Source organism: Pelodiscus sinensis, chromosome 21, assembly GCF_052426305.1.
Source record: "Pelodiscus sinensis isolate ZL-2025 chromosome 21, ASM5242630v1, whole genome shotgun sequence".
Classification (NCBI taxonomy): Eukaryota; Metazoa; Chordata; order Testudines; family Trionychidae; genus Pelodiscus; species Pelodiscus sinensis.
The window spans coordinates 16,414,170-16,430,793 of record NC_143072.1 but is presented as its reverse complement, the minus strand read 5'-3'; the positions used below and the strand labels follow the sequence as shown (position 1 = coordinate 16,430,793).

The 16,624-nt window shown below is 48.0% G+C and overlaps 1 protein-coding gene across 1 annotated transcript in view; it reads right to left on the bottom strand.

The window, feature by feature from the left end:
* The window catches only part of CCDC92B (coiled-coil domain containing 92B), a 70,612-nt gene extending 54,707 nt beyond the window's left edge, over window positions 1-15,905 (bottom strand). Inside the window, exon 1 of the mRNA XM_075904875.2 lies at window positions 15,579-15,905. Within this exon, the coding sequence (XP_075760990.1) occupies window positions 15,579-15,632 (54 nt within the window). The 5' untranslated portion in view covers window positions 15,633-15,905. The remainder of the gene's footprint in view (window positions 1-15,578) is intronic.
* Window positions 15,906-16,624: the final 719 nt, after the last annotated feature.

Genomic DNA, 16,624 nt, shown 5'->3' with positions numbered 1-16,624 from the left:
ATAGCCCCACACATATTAACAGATTGGACGGAGAAGTGTTATCAATCCCTTTGTGTATTCAGCGCAGGGAGCTGCAGGGATTAAGCTACTTCCTTAAGATCACACCTGGGCTCTTAGGGACAGCAGGCAATCCAGGAACCACATGGATGTCAACTGATGTCAGATGATGGAATTTTTTTTTTTTAGTTTACTTTTTAGAAACCAGGACATTTTAATTACACTCTCCCCCCCCCCCAATCTTATAAGAACATCAAGATTGCAAAGTCAAGTGCTAAACCACTGGGAATGGCTAGAATTGCATTGAAACGGCTGTGCAACCTTAATTCAGAACCTTTGTGCATATGCCTTATGCCACGGTCTTTAATTCCACTCCTGCGTTTTTTCTTTTTTCATTGGATCCCTTTCTCATTCAGGGCTCAACATGTTTGGTGCTCACTGAATGAGCAGGCTATTCAATATTTTGTGTTATGCCTTATTTATTGCCCATTATTCAAACTTTGCTCTGAAGACAGAATTAGGCATTTTCTCATGGGGGGAGGGGGTGGAAGGCTTTCCTCGCTATTGTATCAGTGCATCAAATGTTAATGAACTCATTTTCACAACAGTTTGAGAGACGAAGGGTGGTATTCTCTGTTTCCCAATCCCACAAACATTATGACAGGGCATTCAGGACTGACTGCCTCAGGGTCGGGGGTATCACTTTTTGAATCACATGACCACTTCTTGCACCTCCTGAATTTTCCTTGGACATCTCTTGTCCTAGTATTGCCCTGGCCTGAACTTGTTTAGTTTCTATAACAGCTGCAGATATTATATGCAGAGATGCTGCTGTGTCTTTACTGTCCCATACATTTTAATGTTATGCTTTCAAAGCAGATACTCTGGACCCAGATTCATCACTGAGGACATGTTTTCACTCCTGGGAAGATCGATGCTGCCACAATCAATCTTCCAGAGTTTGATTTAGTGGGTCTAGTAGGCTAGGTCTACACTGCAACGCTTTTTTGGGATATCGGAGTATCCGGAAATAACTATCCCGCGTCTTCACATCAAGCCCGTTATTTTGGAGTATAACGGGCTCGCTATGCTGATGTCCCTGTAAACCTCATTCCACGAGGAGTAAGGGATGTTTAGGAATAACAGGTTATTTCAAAATCTTGCGCTGTGTAGACAGCGCCAAAGAACAAAATAAGTTATTCTGAAATGAAATCGAAATAAGATATGCAGTTTGCGTAGCTCAAATGGCGTATCTTATTTTGAGTGATGGTGCAGTGTAGACACACCCGTAATGACCCGCTAAATCGAACTCAGATTGCTTCAGAGCGATAAGGACCCACTTGAAGAAAATTGTTGATGCCCATGACCCAACATAATTGAACGACAGTGTGGGCTCCGGGGTGTGGCTGAGGATGAGAGCTTTGGGTGTATGAGGGGACCCTGGCTTGGGGGTGGGGAACAGGGCTGGAACAGGAGGGGCTTACTTCAAGCAGCTCCCAGTCAGCAGTACAGTAGAGGTGCTAAGGCAGCTTCCTTCCTCTCCTGGCACCACAGACCATGCCGTGCCCAGAAGCAGCCAATAGCAGGTTCCCAGCCAATGGGAGTGCAGAGCTAGTGCTCAGGGCAGGAGCAGCGTGCAGAGCTCTTTGCGCTCTCTTCCCCACCCCACCAGGAGCTGGGCCTACTGCTGGCCGCTTCTGGGGTGCAGCGCAGTCTGCCATGCTAGGACAGTGGAAGCTGCCTTAGCGTCCCCACTGCTCACCTGATCCCCCTGCAGCAATGAGTCCCAGAGCCTGACATTCTACCACCCTGTCCTGGGTCACGACCCCTCGTTTGAAAACCGCTGTTTGAGAAGAATCATCTTTGCTGGTAATTCATACGATGGACAAGTGGTGACGTCAGCTCTGCTTCCCGGAGGCTGAGCCCCCAAGGGGGTAGGGAGTTCATCAGTACATGTTAATTTCTTCTGCCTACCTGTGCCGCTGCACCGCAGAGATAAAAGTAAACCCCAAAGAGTCTGTAATCCTGTGAAACACTATCACATGGGGATGTGACAGCCATCCTTATTCCATGCATAAACCCCAGAGGGCAGGGGAAGCAATCGATTTCTATCCGTAGCAAACCATGTTGATGGCTTGGAAGAGTTTGCCAGGAAAGCACAAAGGAGCGAGTGCATTGTTCTGTCACTTAGAAGCTATCCCCATTTCCTTTTTCCTCTACATCTCATGTCTTTTTGCTGTAACAGTTTCAACATTAAGCAAACCCTTTAGATTATGCTCACAGCCCATGGATTGTTACTCTTGTGCATTTTAGCTTCCCCGCCTCCCAATCAAATCAGTTTGATTAGTGTAATAAGCCTTGGCAAGCACCAGTTTCAATACTTTTCTGCTGCCAACACCTCTAAAAATTGGTGAGCCTTAAAATCAGGACTTCCAAAATTAGGCACTAAAGGTAAATGAATAGCAATATATATTTTATGCCGTATTTACATGTGCTACTGCTGTGATCACTCGCTGACAGATAACTCGTCTTGTTATTAATACTTTTGCGTTGAATAGCCCTTTTCCTCCAGGGATCTCACCGAATTTTACAGGTATTTATTGATGCAGCCATGCTACCCCCGAGGAGATGAGTCAGGTGGTTCTAGCTCCAGTTTACAGGTGAGGGCTCTCAGCCACAGGAGTGACTCAGCTATGGACTTGTCACATAGAATCATAGAATACCAGAACAGGAAGGGACCTCAAGAGGTCATCAAGTCCAGTCCTCTGCCCTCACAGCAAGACCAGGCACCATCTAGATCAGGGCTACTCAACATGCGGCCTGCAGCCCGTTTGTTTGCGGCCCGTGGTGTGGCTTGGGTTTACGTGGGGTTCAACACGTGGGCACCAAAAAAAAACAACTAGTCAATATAATGGTCTGTTGATATGCGCTTTACTAGTTACATTCCTGGACTGTCATTGCTCATTAAAAAGTGCTGTTCTACGGGTGGAAATCGGGTCAATATTGCATTTTATTAATATCAGCAGAATTGACTTAAATGAAGCCTCTGTGTTGTGTAGTCTCGCCTTAATCTTTGTATTCATGCCCCTCAGTGTGAAAGAAGCCATTTGCATATATATGCAACCACACTTAAGTTGCGGACCTTGGCACATACAGTGAGTATCATTGTGGCCCCCGGGGCTTCCAAAGTTGAGTAGCTCTGACCTAGATCCCTCTGCAGCCTGATCTAGATCATCCCTGACAGGTGTCTGTCTAACCTGCTCTTAAATATCTTCAGAGATAGAGATTCCACAACCTCCCTGGGCAATTTATTCCAGTGTTTAACCAGCCTGACAGTTAGGAAGTTTTTCCTAATGCCCAACCTAAATCTGCAATTTTAAGCCCATTGCTTCTTCTCCTATCATCAGAGGCCAAGGAGAACCATTTTTCTCCCTCCATGTAACACCCTTTTAGGTACTTGAAAACTGCTCTCATGTCCCCTCCCAGTCTTCTCTTTTCTAAACTAAACAAGCCCAGTTCTTTCAGCCTTCCCTCGTAGCTCCTGTTCTCTAGACCTTTAATCATTTCTATTGCTCTTCTCTGGACCCTTTCCAATTTCTTGAAATGTGGTGCCCAGAACTGGACACAATACTCCAACTGAGGCTTCAGATATGTTACCTTCTCAGTAAGAAGTACACATTGTTAAGGATTATTTTTTGATGGCGAAGACCATACCATATCTTTGGGAAAACCCAGGCATTCAGGTAGCGTGAAATAAACAGACAAAATAAGGACTTGGGAATAAAGTTAGTTTCACAGAGAATCTAGTGCAGGGGTTGACAACACCTACCCCCATCCTGCTCCTGCACCCTGCCTCCTGGCCAGACACCTACCCCCATCCTGCTCCTGCACCCTCCCTCCTGGCCAGACACCTACCCCCATCCTGCTCCTGCACCCTCCCTCCTGGCCAGACACCTACCCCCATCCTGCTCCTGCACGCTCCCTCCTGGCCAGACACCTACCCCCAACCTGCTCCTGCACCCTCCCTCCTGGCCAGACACCTACCCCCATCCTGCTCCTGCACCCTCCCTCCTGGGCAGACACCTACCCCCATCCTGCTCCTGCACGCTCCCTCCTGGCCAGACACCTACCCCCATCAGTGGGGCCACATCAGTTAGCGTTGGGGGTTTTTGAAGTGTTTTGCTTCTTACTTGTGTGGTCCCCAGCTGATTTTTTCTGTGGGTCAATGACCCCCAACCCAAAAAAGGTTCCCCATTCCTGACATAAATAAAGAAAACATTGAAACCTTTTGTGTAGGACATAATATTTTACTTTATTTAAAATGAAGTTTGAAAAACTAACATGAGACAGTTAAGCTGCTTAATCTGTTTCATAATTTAAATTAAATTTTTCTCCCTAGAGCAGGTGCTGAAAATATGGTCACCGTACCCAGCCTGCCCCTTCTCTCCCTCCCCTGGCACACAGACACATGAATAAGTTACATCTTGGCATGCCACTTCTGGAAGATTGCTGACCCCTGATCTAGTGCAGTGTTTTTCAACCTTTTTTTTATAAAGTTACCCCTTTATTAAAAAAAACAAAAACAAACGCTATCCCTTTTCAAAAAAAATTATAAGTACCCCCTTTAAATAAAGTACCCCCAGTACCTACAGTTTTCAGACACACACAATTTTTTTCCACCATTGCAACACATTTCTTTAAACAACTTAATCATAGCTGGGCGGGCGGTGAAATTTGTGGGTGTAAAAAGTACAAAAATAAGAAAGCGCTGTAAAACTTAAAAGAAAAATTCAGTTTTCTTCAGATTTCAGTCGTGTTGATGTACCCCCCAGACTTGTCTCCAGTACCCCGAGGGTACTCGTACCACTGGTTAAGAAACACTGATCTAGTGTATATTTGCCCTTTATGGGATGAGTTTGTGACACTGTGATATGACCCCAAACACCACCCCTGCCTGGAGCCCAAGGACCCAGAGATAAGGGACGTGCCATCCAAATGGATTCTAGAGTGTGTGATAGAAGCCTGGTTCTCTCTGCAGATGCCCTGCCAGCATGGTTCTCCTCTCACCACCAGCCCCTCTCCTCTCCAAGGAAAGTAGCTGGCATGCAGCAAAAGACAGATGGGGAGGGGGGAGGGTTGGGGGAGAGGCTTTCTTGTGTGACGCCTGCTGAACTTGGCTAACACAGCTGGGTTTGAACGAGGTGGGGGACCCCCCAGAGCGAAAAGCACGAGTGACTGACAGACGAGTGAAACAGCGAAGGCTCACCTGGTGTGTCAGCCACAGACACCTTCTCTGCAGTTCAGGCTCAGGGTGGACCCTGTACCTTTCAGTCCCCCGGGGTTGACACCTCCCAGAGAGACTGATGCTTAACTCTGTATGCACTGTGCAGTGTCGAGCTGATGGCTTCGGAAGAGAGGCGTGTCCTTTGTCCCAGTCCGACGCTTCTGCTGAGCTCAGTGTTTCTGCTCCTTTGAACTATCCTTTCCTTCCCCAGAGCCCTGTATGAGCTATTTAAAATGGAGCGGTGCCAAGTTTACACCAGCCGAAGCCTGGATTGTCGGATTCATTTGAAAGGAAGAGCATATACACAAAATAATGAGGACGATCAGCTTCGTGAGCCAAGCTGCCAAGAAGCGTCCGAACAGAGGAGTATTCGGGCTGGCACTTTCAGATGGCTCAGGGATGTTTGGCTTAATTTGTCCAGATGGGAAAATTCCCACTGACGTCAACAGGAGCAGCCGCTAGCCAACAACACAGAGCTTCAGAATACTTTCTTCTTCTAGCTGATGGCAGGCTTACCTTTGTCAACGAGGACTGAAATGGGGCTGGACCGAATCTCCAACACTGCCTGATGCTGTGTTCAGTAGCTTAGAGCCACATGGCACAATTAATATTCTCATCTTCTGTGTTGCTTGGGGCATCGAAGAGAAACTACTTGTAGCAGTTGAAGAATAGTAAAAACCAGCATCTCTGGCCTGGTCATTCCACTGGGTCCCTCCAGATTTGTTCTGGTAGAATGGCTCAGATTAGGTTAGAGCTGTGTATTGGGAATCTTCAAAATGCCAAAAAGAGAATTTGGATACACCTGAATGTAGCTGATCTTGGGACTTGTGGTTTTTCATTGGCTACTCAATGTGTTGCATCTCTGGGTGCTCCTTGCAGATGCAAATTAACAAGTGCTCTGGTCTCAGGCTGTTTCCACCATTGAGATTGTAGCTCCCATAAATGGTTCAGGAACACACGCTCAGGGTGTGTCTACACTGCCGAGCTTAACTTGAAATAAACTACGCAAGTTGAGCGATATCAACTGCAAATCTTATTTTGAAATAGCTTATTTTGAAGTAGGGAGCGTCTACACAGCACTTATTTAAAAATAGAGCACTCTTCCTCTGACGTCCCTTATTCCTCGTACAATTAGGGTTACAGGAGTCAAAGCAAGAAGTCCTCCAGATTGACAGTATTTTGACACTATTTTGAAATAACTATCTGCTGTGTAGACGCAGACTAAGTTATTTCGGAATAGCGCTGGTTATTTCAAAATAGTGTTGCAATGTAAACGTACGCTCAGAAAGCTTGTGAGATTTGTAAACATAGATAGATAAAAACTGATCCTCACTTACAATAAGGCTGCTTTACACCATTCTGGAAAGTATCCGTCTGTACACCTGCTGTAAGGTCCCTTTACAGAGAGACTGATGATGCAAAATAAACATTAAGCCCAAAATGTCCTTTGGCTATTTACCCCTGCATGTCTGGACAGCCCATGTAGGGGCTTCATAGTGGTTCCTGACTGTCCCAGAAGGCATGCAGTCCAAGTTTCAATCTAGTTCTTAAAGACTGGTGCATTTTTTTCCCACTAAATCTAATACAATGTGGGTATGTCTACACTAGCCCCCTAGTTCGAACTAGGGCGGCTAATGTAGCCATTCAAACTTGTTCCCAGGCGGCCCCATTTTTAAATCCCCTTAGTTCGAACTACCTGCCCGTGGCTACACACGGCAGTCAGAAGTTAATTCAAACTAAGTCTTTAGTTCGGATTAACTGTTATACCTCATTGCAGGAGGAGTAACAGTTAATCTGAACTAAGGACTTAGTTCACATTAACTTCTGATTGCCGCGTGTAGCCGCAGGCAGTCAGTTCGAACTAAGGGGATTTAAAAATGGTGCCCGCCCGGGAACATGCAAATGAAGCCCAGGATATTTAAATCCCGGGCTTCACTTGCAAGTTCGAATGCCTACATTAGCCACCCTAGTTCGAATTAGGGGGCTAGTGTAGACAAACCCCTAAGGAATTAGATATATTTTTTAAACTTCCTAATTATTCCTGTTAGTCTGTGTGGCAGCAACATAACTTCCTAGTCCTGTTCATTCATTTTCTCCAGTTAAATCCATCCCTTTTCAGAATATTTAGGCTGGAACAAAAAGATCACTGGCATTTTCATTCCATTCAAAATAGAGCAGCCAGAGACTAATAGATCATCAAACTGTGACCAAGTGGGTGAGTGGGTGAGTGGGTGGGTGGGAGGGGGGGCAAGAGGTAGCTGCCCCAGGCCCCAGCAATTCATGGCAGAAGTGGTGACCTGAGCCCAGGCCCTTTAAATTACCCCTGGAGCGCCTCACGGCACGCTCTGACAGCTGAGGAGGCTCTGGGGACTGGGGAGGGGAGCTGTGCCGCAGTCTGTACAGCATTGAGGGCTGGCTGCTCCTAGCCCCGCCCCTTCTATCCAAAGCCCCACCCCTTCCAGGAGCATGGAACCAGCACTCCCACCTCGCCCAGCAGCCTGTGGAGGCTGTTGACTCCCCTAACTGTGGCCAGTTCTTTACCGTTTTACGGTTTGTAGTATAACTTAAATGCACAAAGCTTAAAGCCTGGCACCCAGCAATTTCAGCTGAGCTGCCATTCAGCTTTTATTATCTTGCAGATGGGGGGGATATGTATGTTTGTGACCGTGGTTATGGCATCATTTTGAATGGCTTCTGTGATAATCATGCATTTGCCCATAAATTCTCAGTTTCCCAGGCCCTTCTATTGTCCAGACAGGGCGAGACTCTGCACGTACAAATCATATTGCAGCAAAAGGCAAATTTTGCTCTCATTTCTCCTGGGGTTGAGATCTAGACTAATTCCGCTGCCTCTGGATCAGAGCTGGATGAATGCAAGGGCTTTCAGGGCTACAGCCCAGGCTCTGCAAAAAGATCTCCCGGGTACTAAAAGTCCAGAGGTGTGGCACAGTGCTCAGGCAGGCTGTCTTTGTGCGATAGCCCCACATTGCTCATGGAAGTGGTTGCCAGCTGGCATGTCTCTGCAGCCCCTGACATGGCTGGGAAAGGCAAGCTCTGCATGCTGCCGTTAACCTTCCCCCCAACTCCCACTGGGCTGAAGCTGCGAGTTCTGGCTTGCAGTGATCAGGGAAGCTCCATGTACTGTTCCCGCCTGCAGGCACCACTCTGGCAGCTCCCATTGGTTGGGAATTATGGCCAATGGGAGCTGCAAGGCAGCACTTGCAGGTGAGGGCAGCACACAGAGTAGCTCCACCTCCTCCCCGCCCTGACACATGCTGGCAGCTTCCAGAAGCGGCTTGGGGCCAGGACAGCCAGGGAGTGAATGATTGTTTCCTTTGCCTTTACTGTAAAGTAGAAAGCAACCATTTTATTGAGCAATGAATATAGAATGGCCACATCACCTAACACTGAAAGATGGGGAACTATGCGAAAGTAACTGTCTGTAATTCCTGATGCTCAAGTATTTTCTTTTCCTGTTGGCTAACTGATTGATAATGCTTCACACTTCCGTAGCATCTGTCACTGAATTATCTCAAAGCTCTTGATGTTGAGGACCTCCAAGCTTTACAGACACGAACAGACCCATTGCAAACTTGTATCCCCATTTTACAGATCAGAATGTTGAGGCACAGAGAGGTTAAGGGTCTGATGTACAGAGATGCTGAACACCAGCGCTTCCTTCCTTCACCATTGCAGTAGCAAGTGTATAGCAGCTATGAAAATCAGGTACCAAGCGCTGGATCTGATGCCCAGAAAAGTCAACAGAAGGCCTGGCATGACTTATCTCTGGTCACACAGGCAATCTTTGGCAGAGCTAGGAAGAGAAGCAAGGTCTCTTACCCAAGATCCTTTGTTCCTGTATCAGTCTTGGGCCAACACTTCCCTATCACTTGAAGGTTTTTTGCTCAGACCAGGTGCCTTTCTAAAATGTTCACTTTGGTCCAACCCCTGCTACTGAGCTTGGTGCAGGAATTCCTGGGTGAAGTTCTAGAGTCTGTTCTGTAGCAGACCGGGGAGCTAGTAGCCTTCGCGGGTCCCTGAGCAAAATGTGAAGGGGGAGGGGTGGCACCGTGCTCCTGGAAGGGGCGGGGCCTCAGGATGTACCTAATTTAGTGGCCCAACCAGGGTTCTTGTTACTACTGTGAATTTTTGTGCCCTGCAAAGGGAACCAGGCAGCTTTCTAAAGGTTTCACAGCATTTATACACAGCTCTCTTGGCAGGATCGGGCGTTTAGTCATTAATCAGGCATGTCACTTTTAAATGAACAATCTTAATATCTCTAGGCCCAACCTGTCTATCTTACTTTCCTTTTAAAATAGTATATTAATGGGCCTGATCCATCAGGCAAAACTCTTTTTCCCCACGCTTGAAGCTAAAGAGATAGGCACTCAGACTGATCATTTAGGTGACTAAAGATGCTGGTTTCTACCTAGTGGAATTTTCAAAAGTACTTAATTTAGGTGCCTAACTCCTATTGAAATCAGGAGGAGCTAGGTTCCTAGGCAGCTCATGAGACTGAGTACTTACTTGAAAACACCACTGAATACAGTATTCAAATAGCACTGACAGTCAATGGAAAGTGGGTGCCTTACTCTTTTACTCTTTCTATGGAGCTGTGAAATTTTCAGCACAGTTTTAATATCTGAGCAGAAAATTGTGGCTCTTTAATGAAATATATCACACTGAAATGGGTGCACATTTCCAGACAGGGCACATGAAACTAGGTTCTCTATTGTGAAAATATGTGCAGTAGAAATATACGGTTGCCTTTTCAGGAGTTATGTAGGGAGTTACAATTGTAGCAAAATTTTGGAATAAAATCCAAGAAAAACTGATATTTCTCTTTGGCCTGGGGAAATGCTTTGCACTTCTTGGATTTCTGATTTCACCTCTGTTTTCTGGCAGGTTTCCATTTTGGTAACGTAGTCAGCACTCCGCTCTTTCCAACTAAATAACATGTCATTAGTGAAATTTACCCCTGTTTGAAGGCTTAACTCGATCTTAAGTGGTGCTTAGTTCTTGGGCTGGTGATTTCTCCCTATGAAGCAAGCGCTGGATAAGTTGCTGTCTGTTTGTTCTATGTGGAGGAAGTCAAAGGTGTCCAGTTTACAGAGTCTGATCCTGCAGCACTGGTCATTTTGATTTTTGCCATTGGTTTCAGTGGTTAGGGCCTTCATGAGTCACTTCCATCAGTGAATAAACACAACTGGACCCTCCCCATCTGAATTCTTATATTCTCTTGAACTTCATTGTATTCTGATAGCTGGGGAGTAGTTGAAATCTACACAAGCCATTTGCAGAGAGGAGATAGTCCTGGTATTCATGCACACTTGTGGGTCATGGGGAAAAATTCAAAACCCGCTGATTTAGGAACCAAAGTATAAAAATGGGCTGCAGGGATTTAGGCTCTTTTGAAAATGTTACACCTTGCATTAGCAGCTATGTGTGGTTACTGGGATAGCGTGGCATCTCCACCGACCCATTGGATACTCTTGGGCAGGACATAGAGGGCCAGATTTTGAGAGAGATTTAGGCTCCTGAATGTGCTGCTAGGAGCGTCGTGAGGTTTTCAAAAGTGATTTCAACATGAGTTAGGAGTGTAAGTAGCTTTTGAGGATCTGGTGCTTCAGTACTTCTGAAAATCCCATGAGAGGCCTCCCTGCTCCATTAGGCATTTGAATGCCTTTCAAAATCTGGCCCTTTTATGTATCTCAATGCCCCCACCTGTAAAATGGGATTAACCCTTCCTTAGAGCATGCAATCATTGTGAAGGTTACCTGAAAGAGGCCTGGATTTGAGGTAGTTTATATTGCAGTCAATACGAGCGTGTGTGCAATGCCTCTAAAAATAAACCTGACTATTTATAATCCTAGATCAGTGTTTCTTAACCAGTGGTACGAGTACCCTTATGGGTACTTGAGAGAAGTCTGGGGGGGTACGTCAACACAACTGAAATTTGGAGAAAACTGAATTTTTCTGTTACGTTTTACAGCGCTTTCTTATTTTTGTACTTTTTATACCCAAAAATGTCATTGCCTGCCCAGCTATGATTAAGTTGCTTAAACAATTGTATTGCAATGGTAGAAAAAAAATCTGTGTGTCTGAAACCTGTAGTTACTGGGGGTACTTACACAATTTTTTTTAAAAAAAGAGGTACTTCATAAAAAAAGGTTGAGAAACACGATCCTAGAATGAAAAGGTTGGAAGAGACCTCAGGAGGTCACAGAGTACAATCCCCAGTTAAAAGCAGGACCAACCCCAACTAAATCAACCCAGCCAGGGCTTTGTCAAGATGGGACTTAAAAACCTCTAGGGATGGAGATTCCACCCCCTCCCTAGGGAACCCATCCCAGTTACCTAATTTAGGTGCCCAGGCTTCAAAATTGTGGTCAGAACATCCCACACTCCCTAGTCTACTGGCTGTTTGGCTATCGGATCTAGCTTTGTAGGAGCATCTGTAGAGGGTGATACACTTTCATGCCTCCAGATGAGGCACTTTCATAAAGCCACGTTCTTTGAAACCTGGGCTCTTTAAAAAAGTTAAATAATAGATGAAGCAGAAATTTTCTCCTCCCTTCTAGTGCATGCAGATCCAGGAACTGGGTTTCACTTTCCGTTGATCAGACTTTAAAAGAGGAGCCTTTCCCTCCACCCACCTTTTCCCAAAGAAGAAACCTGGGCCACGGGGCAGTATAGGAATGAAGACAAAGCTGGATTTTGTAGAGAGGGAAGAATCAGAACCGTTCACTTCAGGGCTGCAGGTTCATATCCAGCTCATGTAGGCAATGATTTGAAGGCTGTACCAGCTGGTGGCTGTTTAGTGAAATCAGCGTGGTCTGTCCCGCTCCCTTTGGAAGGGTTCTGTGCTGGCTGCCTCAACCCTCCTATGGGCAGAATGGTCTCCCTTATTAATTTTAGCCGCCAGCTGCGGGGCAATCTGGGAGGGTCTGGGGATAGCGGCAGGGGTCAGGCCTCTCTGAACACACTTGTGGCAGTGAATGTGTGGGGGAGACCCCTGCTGCCACATTGCGCCAGGCCCCCCCGGTTATCCCGTGGCTTGCAACTCTTGGGGAGGGAGCTCTCTGGGAAAGGGTGTAATGGGAGTGGGAGCAGGGCTGAGAAGAGGCAGGGTGGGGAGTTGCTCCATGCTCTGCCTAGGGACGGCCCTGCCCTTTGGAGTAGTAAAGCCAGATTCTCATCATACCCGCAGCTTAGAGGGAACCTTTCAGGTGAGTGAAGACAACACCCTCCCACTTTAAGAACCTCCTGCCCTGCCGGCGCAGATGGAGCGGGCCCTTAGTGTCAATATGAATGTGGCCCACAGCATCCACATATAAAATGTCAGTGTCAATATTTTGCACATTTGCATTTTCAAAGCTCAGTGCAAAAAGCTCACTCCTGAGTGGGCCTTGCTCCGCACTCCTGCTGGCAGGCTCAGCAATGGGACCAAGCTTTCAGTGGGCCTGGGGACTGCACGCCACTCTTGCCCCTGGAAATGACCCCTCCTAGGGAGAGCTGAGCAACATTGGTTGCGCTGTGCCTGGGAAGCCGGTCTGTTGCAACATGTGCTACACGCTTTCCACCAGTGTATCCACCGGGATGCCACGCTATCCTGGAGGGAGTTCGTAATGCACAGGTAAGCAGGGGACTTGTGCTAGTGAAACATGCTAGACTGAACTAAAACAGCTAAGAAAAGAAACAAACAGAATAGAGCTGTGGTTCTCAAGCTTTAGTACTGGGGACCCCTTTCACCCAGCAAGCCTCTGAGTGTGGCCCCCCCCTATAAATTAAAGACCATTTTTATAATAAACATATAGCTGCTTTGAGGTAGAGGCTGACACCTCACAACCCCTCCCCCATAATAACCTCCTGACCTCCTGAGGGGTCACGACCCCCAATTTGAGACCCCTTGGGAAAGTAGGTCAGTTCACTGTAGGCTGCTAGCAAGGTTAAAGCATTGGACTGGGTCTCAGGAGACACGGAGTCAGTTTCCAGTTCTGCCACATCCTCCCTGTGTGATCTTGGGCAAGTCACTTAATCGCTCTCATTTCCCCATCTGTCAAATGGGGAAGATATTTCCTTTCTTTCACCTTTCATTAGTCACTTGAAAATGTAAATGCTGGAGAGCAGGCACTTGCTCTTTCTGTATGTACATACAGCACCGAACACAACAGGGCCCGGATCTGTGTCTGCCCCTGGTTGCTACAGTAATACTAATGAACTGTAACAAGTGATGAAGTAATACTTCAACCAGTATTATAACAGTAGATGAAATGCTAAATGCATTTTCTAACCTGCAAATGGATGGGCTTTTGTTGTGCAGTCTGCTCGTCTGAGGCTAGGTCTACAAGAGCAAGGGGTGTGATTTTTCCCTGCTCTCCTGTACACACATTTTGCATCTGCTCGACTATAAATAGCTGTGTAGCCACACGGCAGAGCTTAGGTAGGTAGCTATACTGGGCCTCCGTTGCCACTACTCATGCTCCAGTAGCTACACAGTTTATACTCAGTGAGCTAGATAAGAACCAGTGCAAATATGTATGTGTACCTGAGCAGGGGAATCACCCCCGCTCACAGGACAGACATGCTGTAAGAAGGTGCTTAAGGGCGATCACTATCCTGAATTCCAGAATGTTGGCTTTGAAAAAGAGAATGGCTTAAAGTCTGATTATTGCAAATACACACATATGGGGGTGTGTACACACATACCAAGACAGTTATATACAGACCAAGGAACAACACAATACTAAGGCCCAGTATTTACTCTGGTAAATTATTTCATCATAAATACCAACCTAGCTAGTTTAGCCGTTAGGGGACCTACTTTAGGGAAATGCAGTTTGAAGGATCTGCCCCCTTCTCTCCCACTGCCTTGTTCTCACATAACACAAACTCCTAGCATAATTACCAACCTATGATATAGCACTTAGATTTGATCTCAGAGCATTTTATATATATTGCTTGATGGTACCTCATTTGCACTGGTACTATGAGGCTTAACACTCCCAAAAGGAATACGATTAACTTAAGGGAATCCGCAGGGTCCCAGAGGCAGTGGTAAAATCAGGATCAGAAACCAGAGGTAAAATCCTGACCCCACCCTTTAGTGCTATCAATGGCAAAACCCTCTTGACCAAAATGGGGCTAGGATTTCACCTTAAGATTCCTATTTGCTAGTCTTCTCTACTTTATACCTTACAGCCGGATACATGTGAATGAAAAACCTATCAATTATTTAACCATTCCTGCCTGGATAAGAGCCCACCACTACTGCCTTTTATTTCAATGCAGAAGTTAAGCATACAAGGTCCAACTTCTGTTTTTCATTGGCTGTCTCTGGAATTACTCTAGGTTCATGTTAGCATTGCTGGGAGCAGAAAATGAGCCACAACCCACACTATGTGGGGATCCTAATTAGGCATTCCTTTGGCATGGACCTGCACCCCCTGAATTCAATGGGGCTCTGGCATTTGCCAGGGGAAATAAGCAGTCTCATGCACTTTTGAATCCACTGATAGCAGCACCTGCAGCTCTCCGAAGGAAGAGCCATTAGCCCCTCTGCCAGGGGCCAGACAACTTCTAAAACTGCTACAAGAAGAGATCTGAGATCCAGTGATGCATAAGACCGTTTCACCTCTGTAGCTCTAAAATTCACTGCGTGGCCTCTTAAGGAGATGCTACTTCTCCTGGAAGAGCGAAAACCCTGCTAGCTCCTTAATTCCTGCAGGAAAGGGCTTCAGCTTGCAATCGCTTTAAAGCGCTCCATTCCATGACGGGCACAAGAGAATTCTCTCATTTGGGGCAGCGAGGCAAGGAAGAGGGCCCATAAAGGCTTTGAATAAAATACCCTTGGCAGGGCTCTCAGCATCACCCCAAGCCACTAAATAACTGGGATTCACCACCTCCCCCATCCTGCTTTCTTTGCATCCCCCCAGTCTGGTGAAGAAGCCCTGCCAGGACACAGGGCATTGCTTTTCTAGAGAAGTTGGCAGCAGGGCCATCACACACGATCAGATCTAGTTTTTAATTCTTTTCTGAGTTGAACCAGGCTTCCCCCCTCCCTTCCCCCCCACACTCTGGTCCAAAGGAGAGGCTGGAGCCGAGCATCAGGCAAAGTCACCCTGTCCTGGGTCCATCCCACGGCTGAAGCGCTGGACCGAAGGTGCCACTTGGCGAAGGACACAGGCTGCAAGAGTTCTCCTGCAATCATGCCCCCCCCATCTTCCTCATCTCTGCCCCTCCCCGTCGCCGAGGCCAGCTCCCCGCTATTGATCCCCCCCATGCACTTTTCTCCTACCTGGGGGCGAAGAGGAGCCGGCCGGGGGACTTGCTGGCAGCCGCAGGGGGTCATCAATGGAGCTGTTGCGCTAGGGCTGGGCAAGGGCAAAGCTTGGCGAGGTGGAGGGAGGCTTCGAGCAGCCTACGAGCCGCCCCCCGCCTCCCCCACAGCATCCTCAGATGGGGGGGGGGCAATGCAACCCCTTCCCCCCGCCGCCCCTCTTCCTTCTGCCCTAGCTCTTCAGCCCGTCCTGGCGCAGCGGCTCAGGGGGCGGCCCCGCCAGCCCCCAGCCCCGGGGCAGGCTCCATGGCCCAGCGGGCGAGGTTGCAGGCAGGCCCGCGGCTCGCAGCGAGCTCGGGCGTAAACACACAGCAACGTGACCGGAACTGGTGAGCTCAGCGCGGGGCTGGCTGCACGGGCGGCGGGGGCAGCCCGGGGAGGGAGCGGGCCCGGCTCCGCTTGCAAGGCGCGAGGGATGCGCTCCTCCCGGGAGAGGGGCCGGCGCCCGGGAGGCGGCTGAGTCAGCACTGGGGGGGGGGAGCTCTCGGAGGGGGGGGGAGCCCCCCATCGCCCCAGGCAGGGAGCTGCAGGGGGGGGAGCCCCAAGGGGGGCGCAGAGTCCGTGCCCGCAGCTGGGCCCGGCCGTGCAGGGTCCTGGCGCTGGGACCCAGCTGAGCCGCGGAAGGCGGGACGCGGCGGGGTGGGCGCAGCGCTGTCCAAGGTGCTGACAAGTCGCCCAGGGGAAGGCATCGCTCCTCTAGCCAGCCACAGCTTTGGCAGTGCCCCGAGAGGTGCATTTCCAACAACCTGCCCGCGCGGATTTTTTTTTTTAATGGAAGCTGTTCTTTCAGGCAGCTGCACAGTCAACCTGTGGAACTCCCTGCCAGAGGAGGTGGTGAAGGCCAGGATTTTAACAGGGTTAAAAAAGAGCTAGATAGATTCGTGGAAGTGAGGTCCATCAATGGCTATTAGCCAGCATGGGTAGGAATGGTGTCCCTGGCCTCTGTTTGTCTGGAGGGGGGTAACAGAGGAGGGATCACATGAGGATTACCAGTTGTGTTCCCT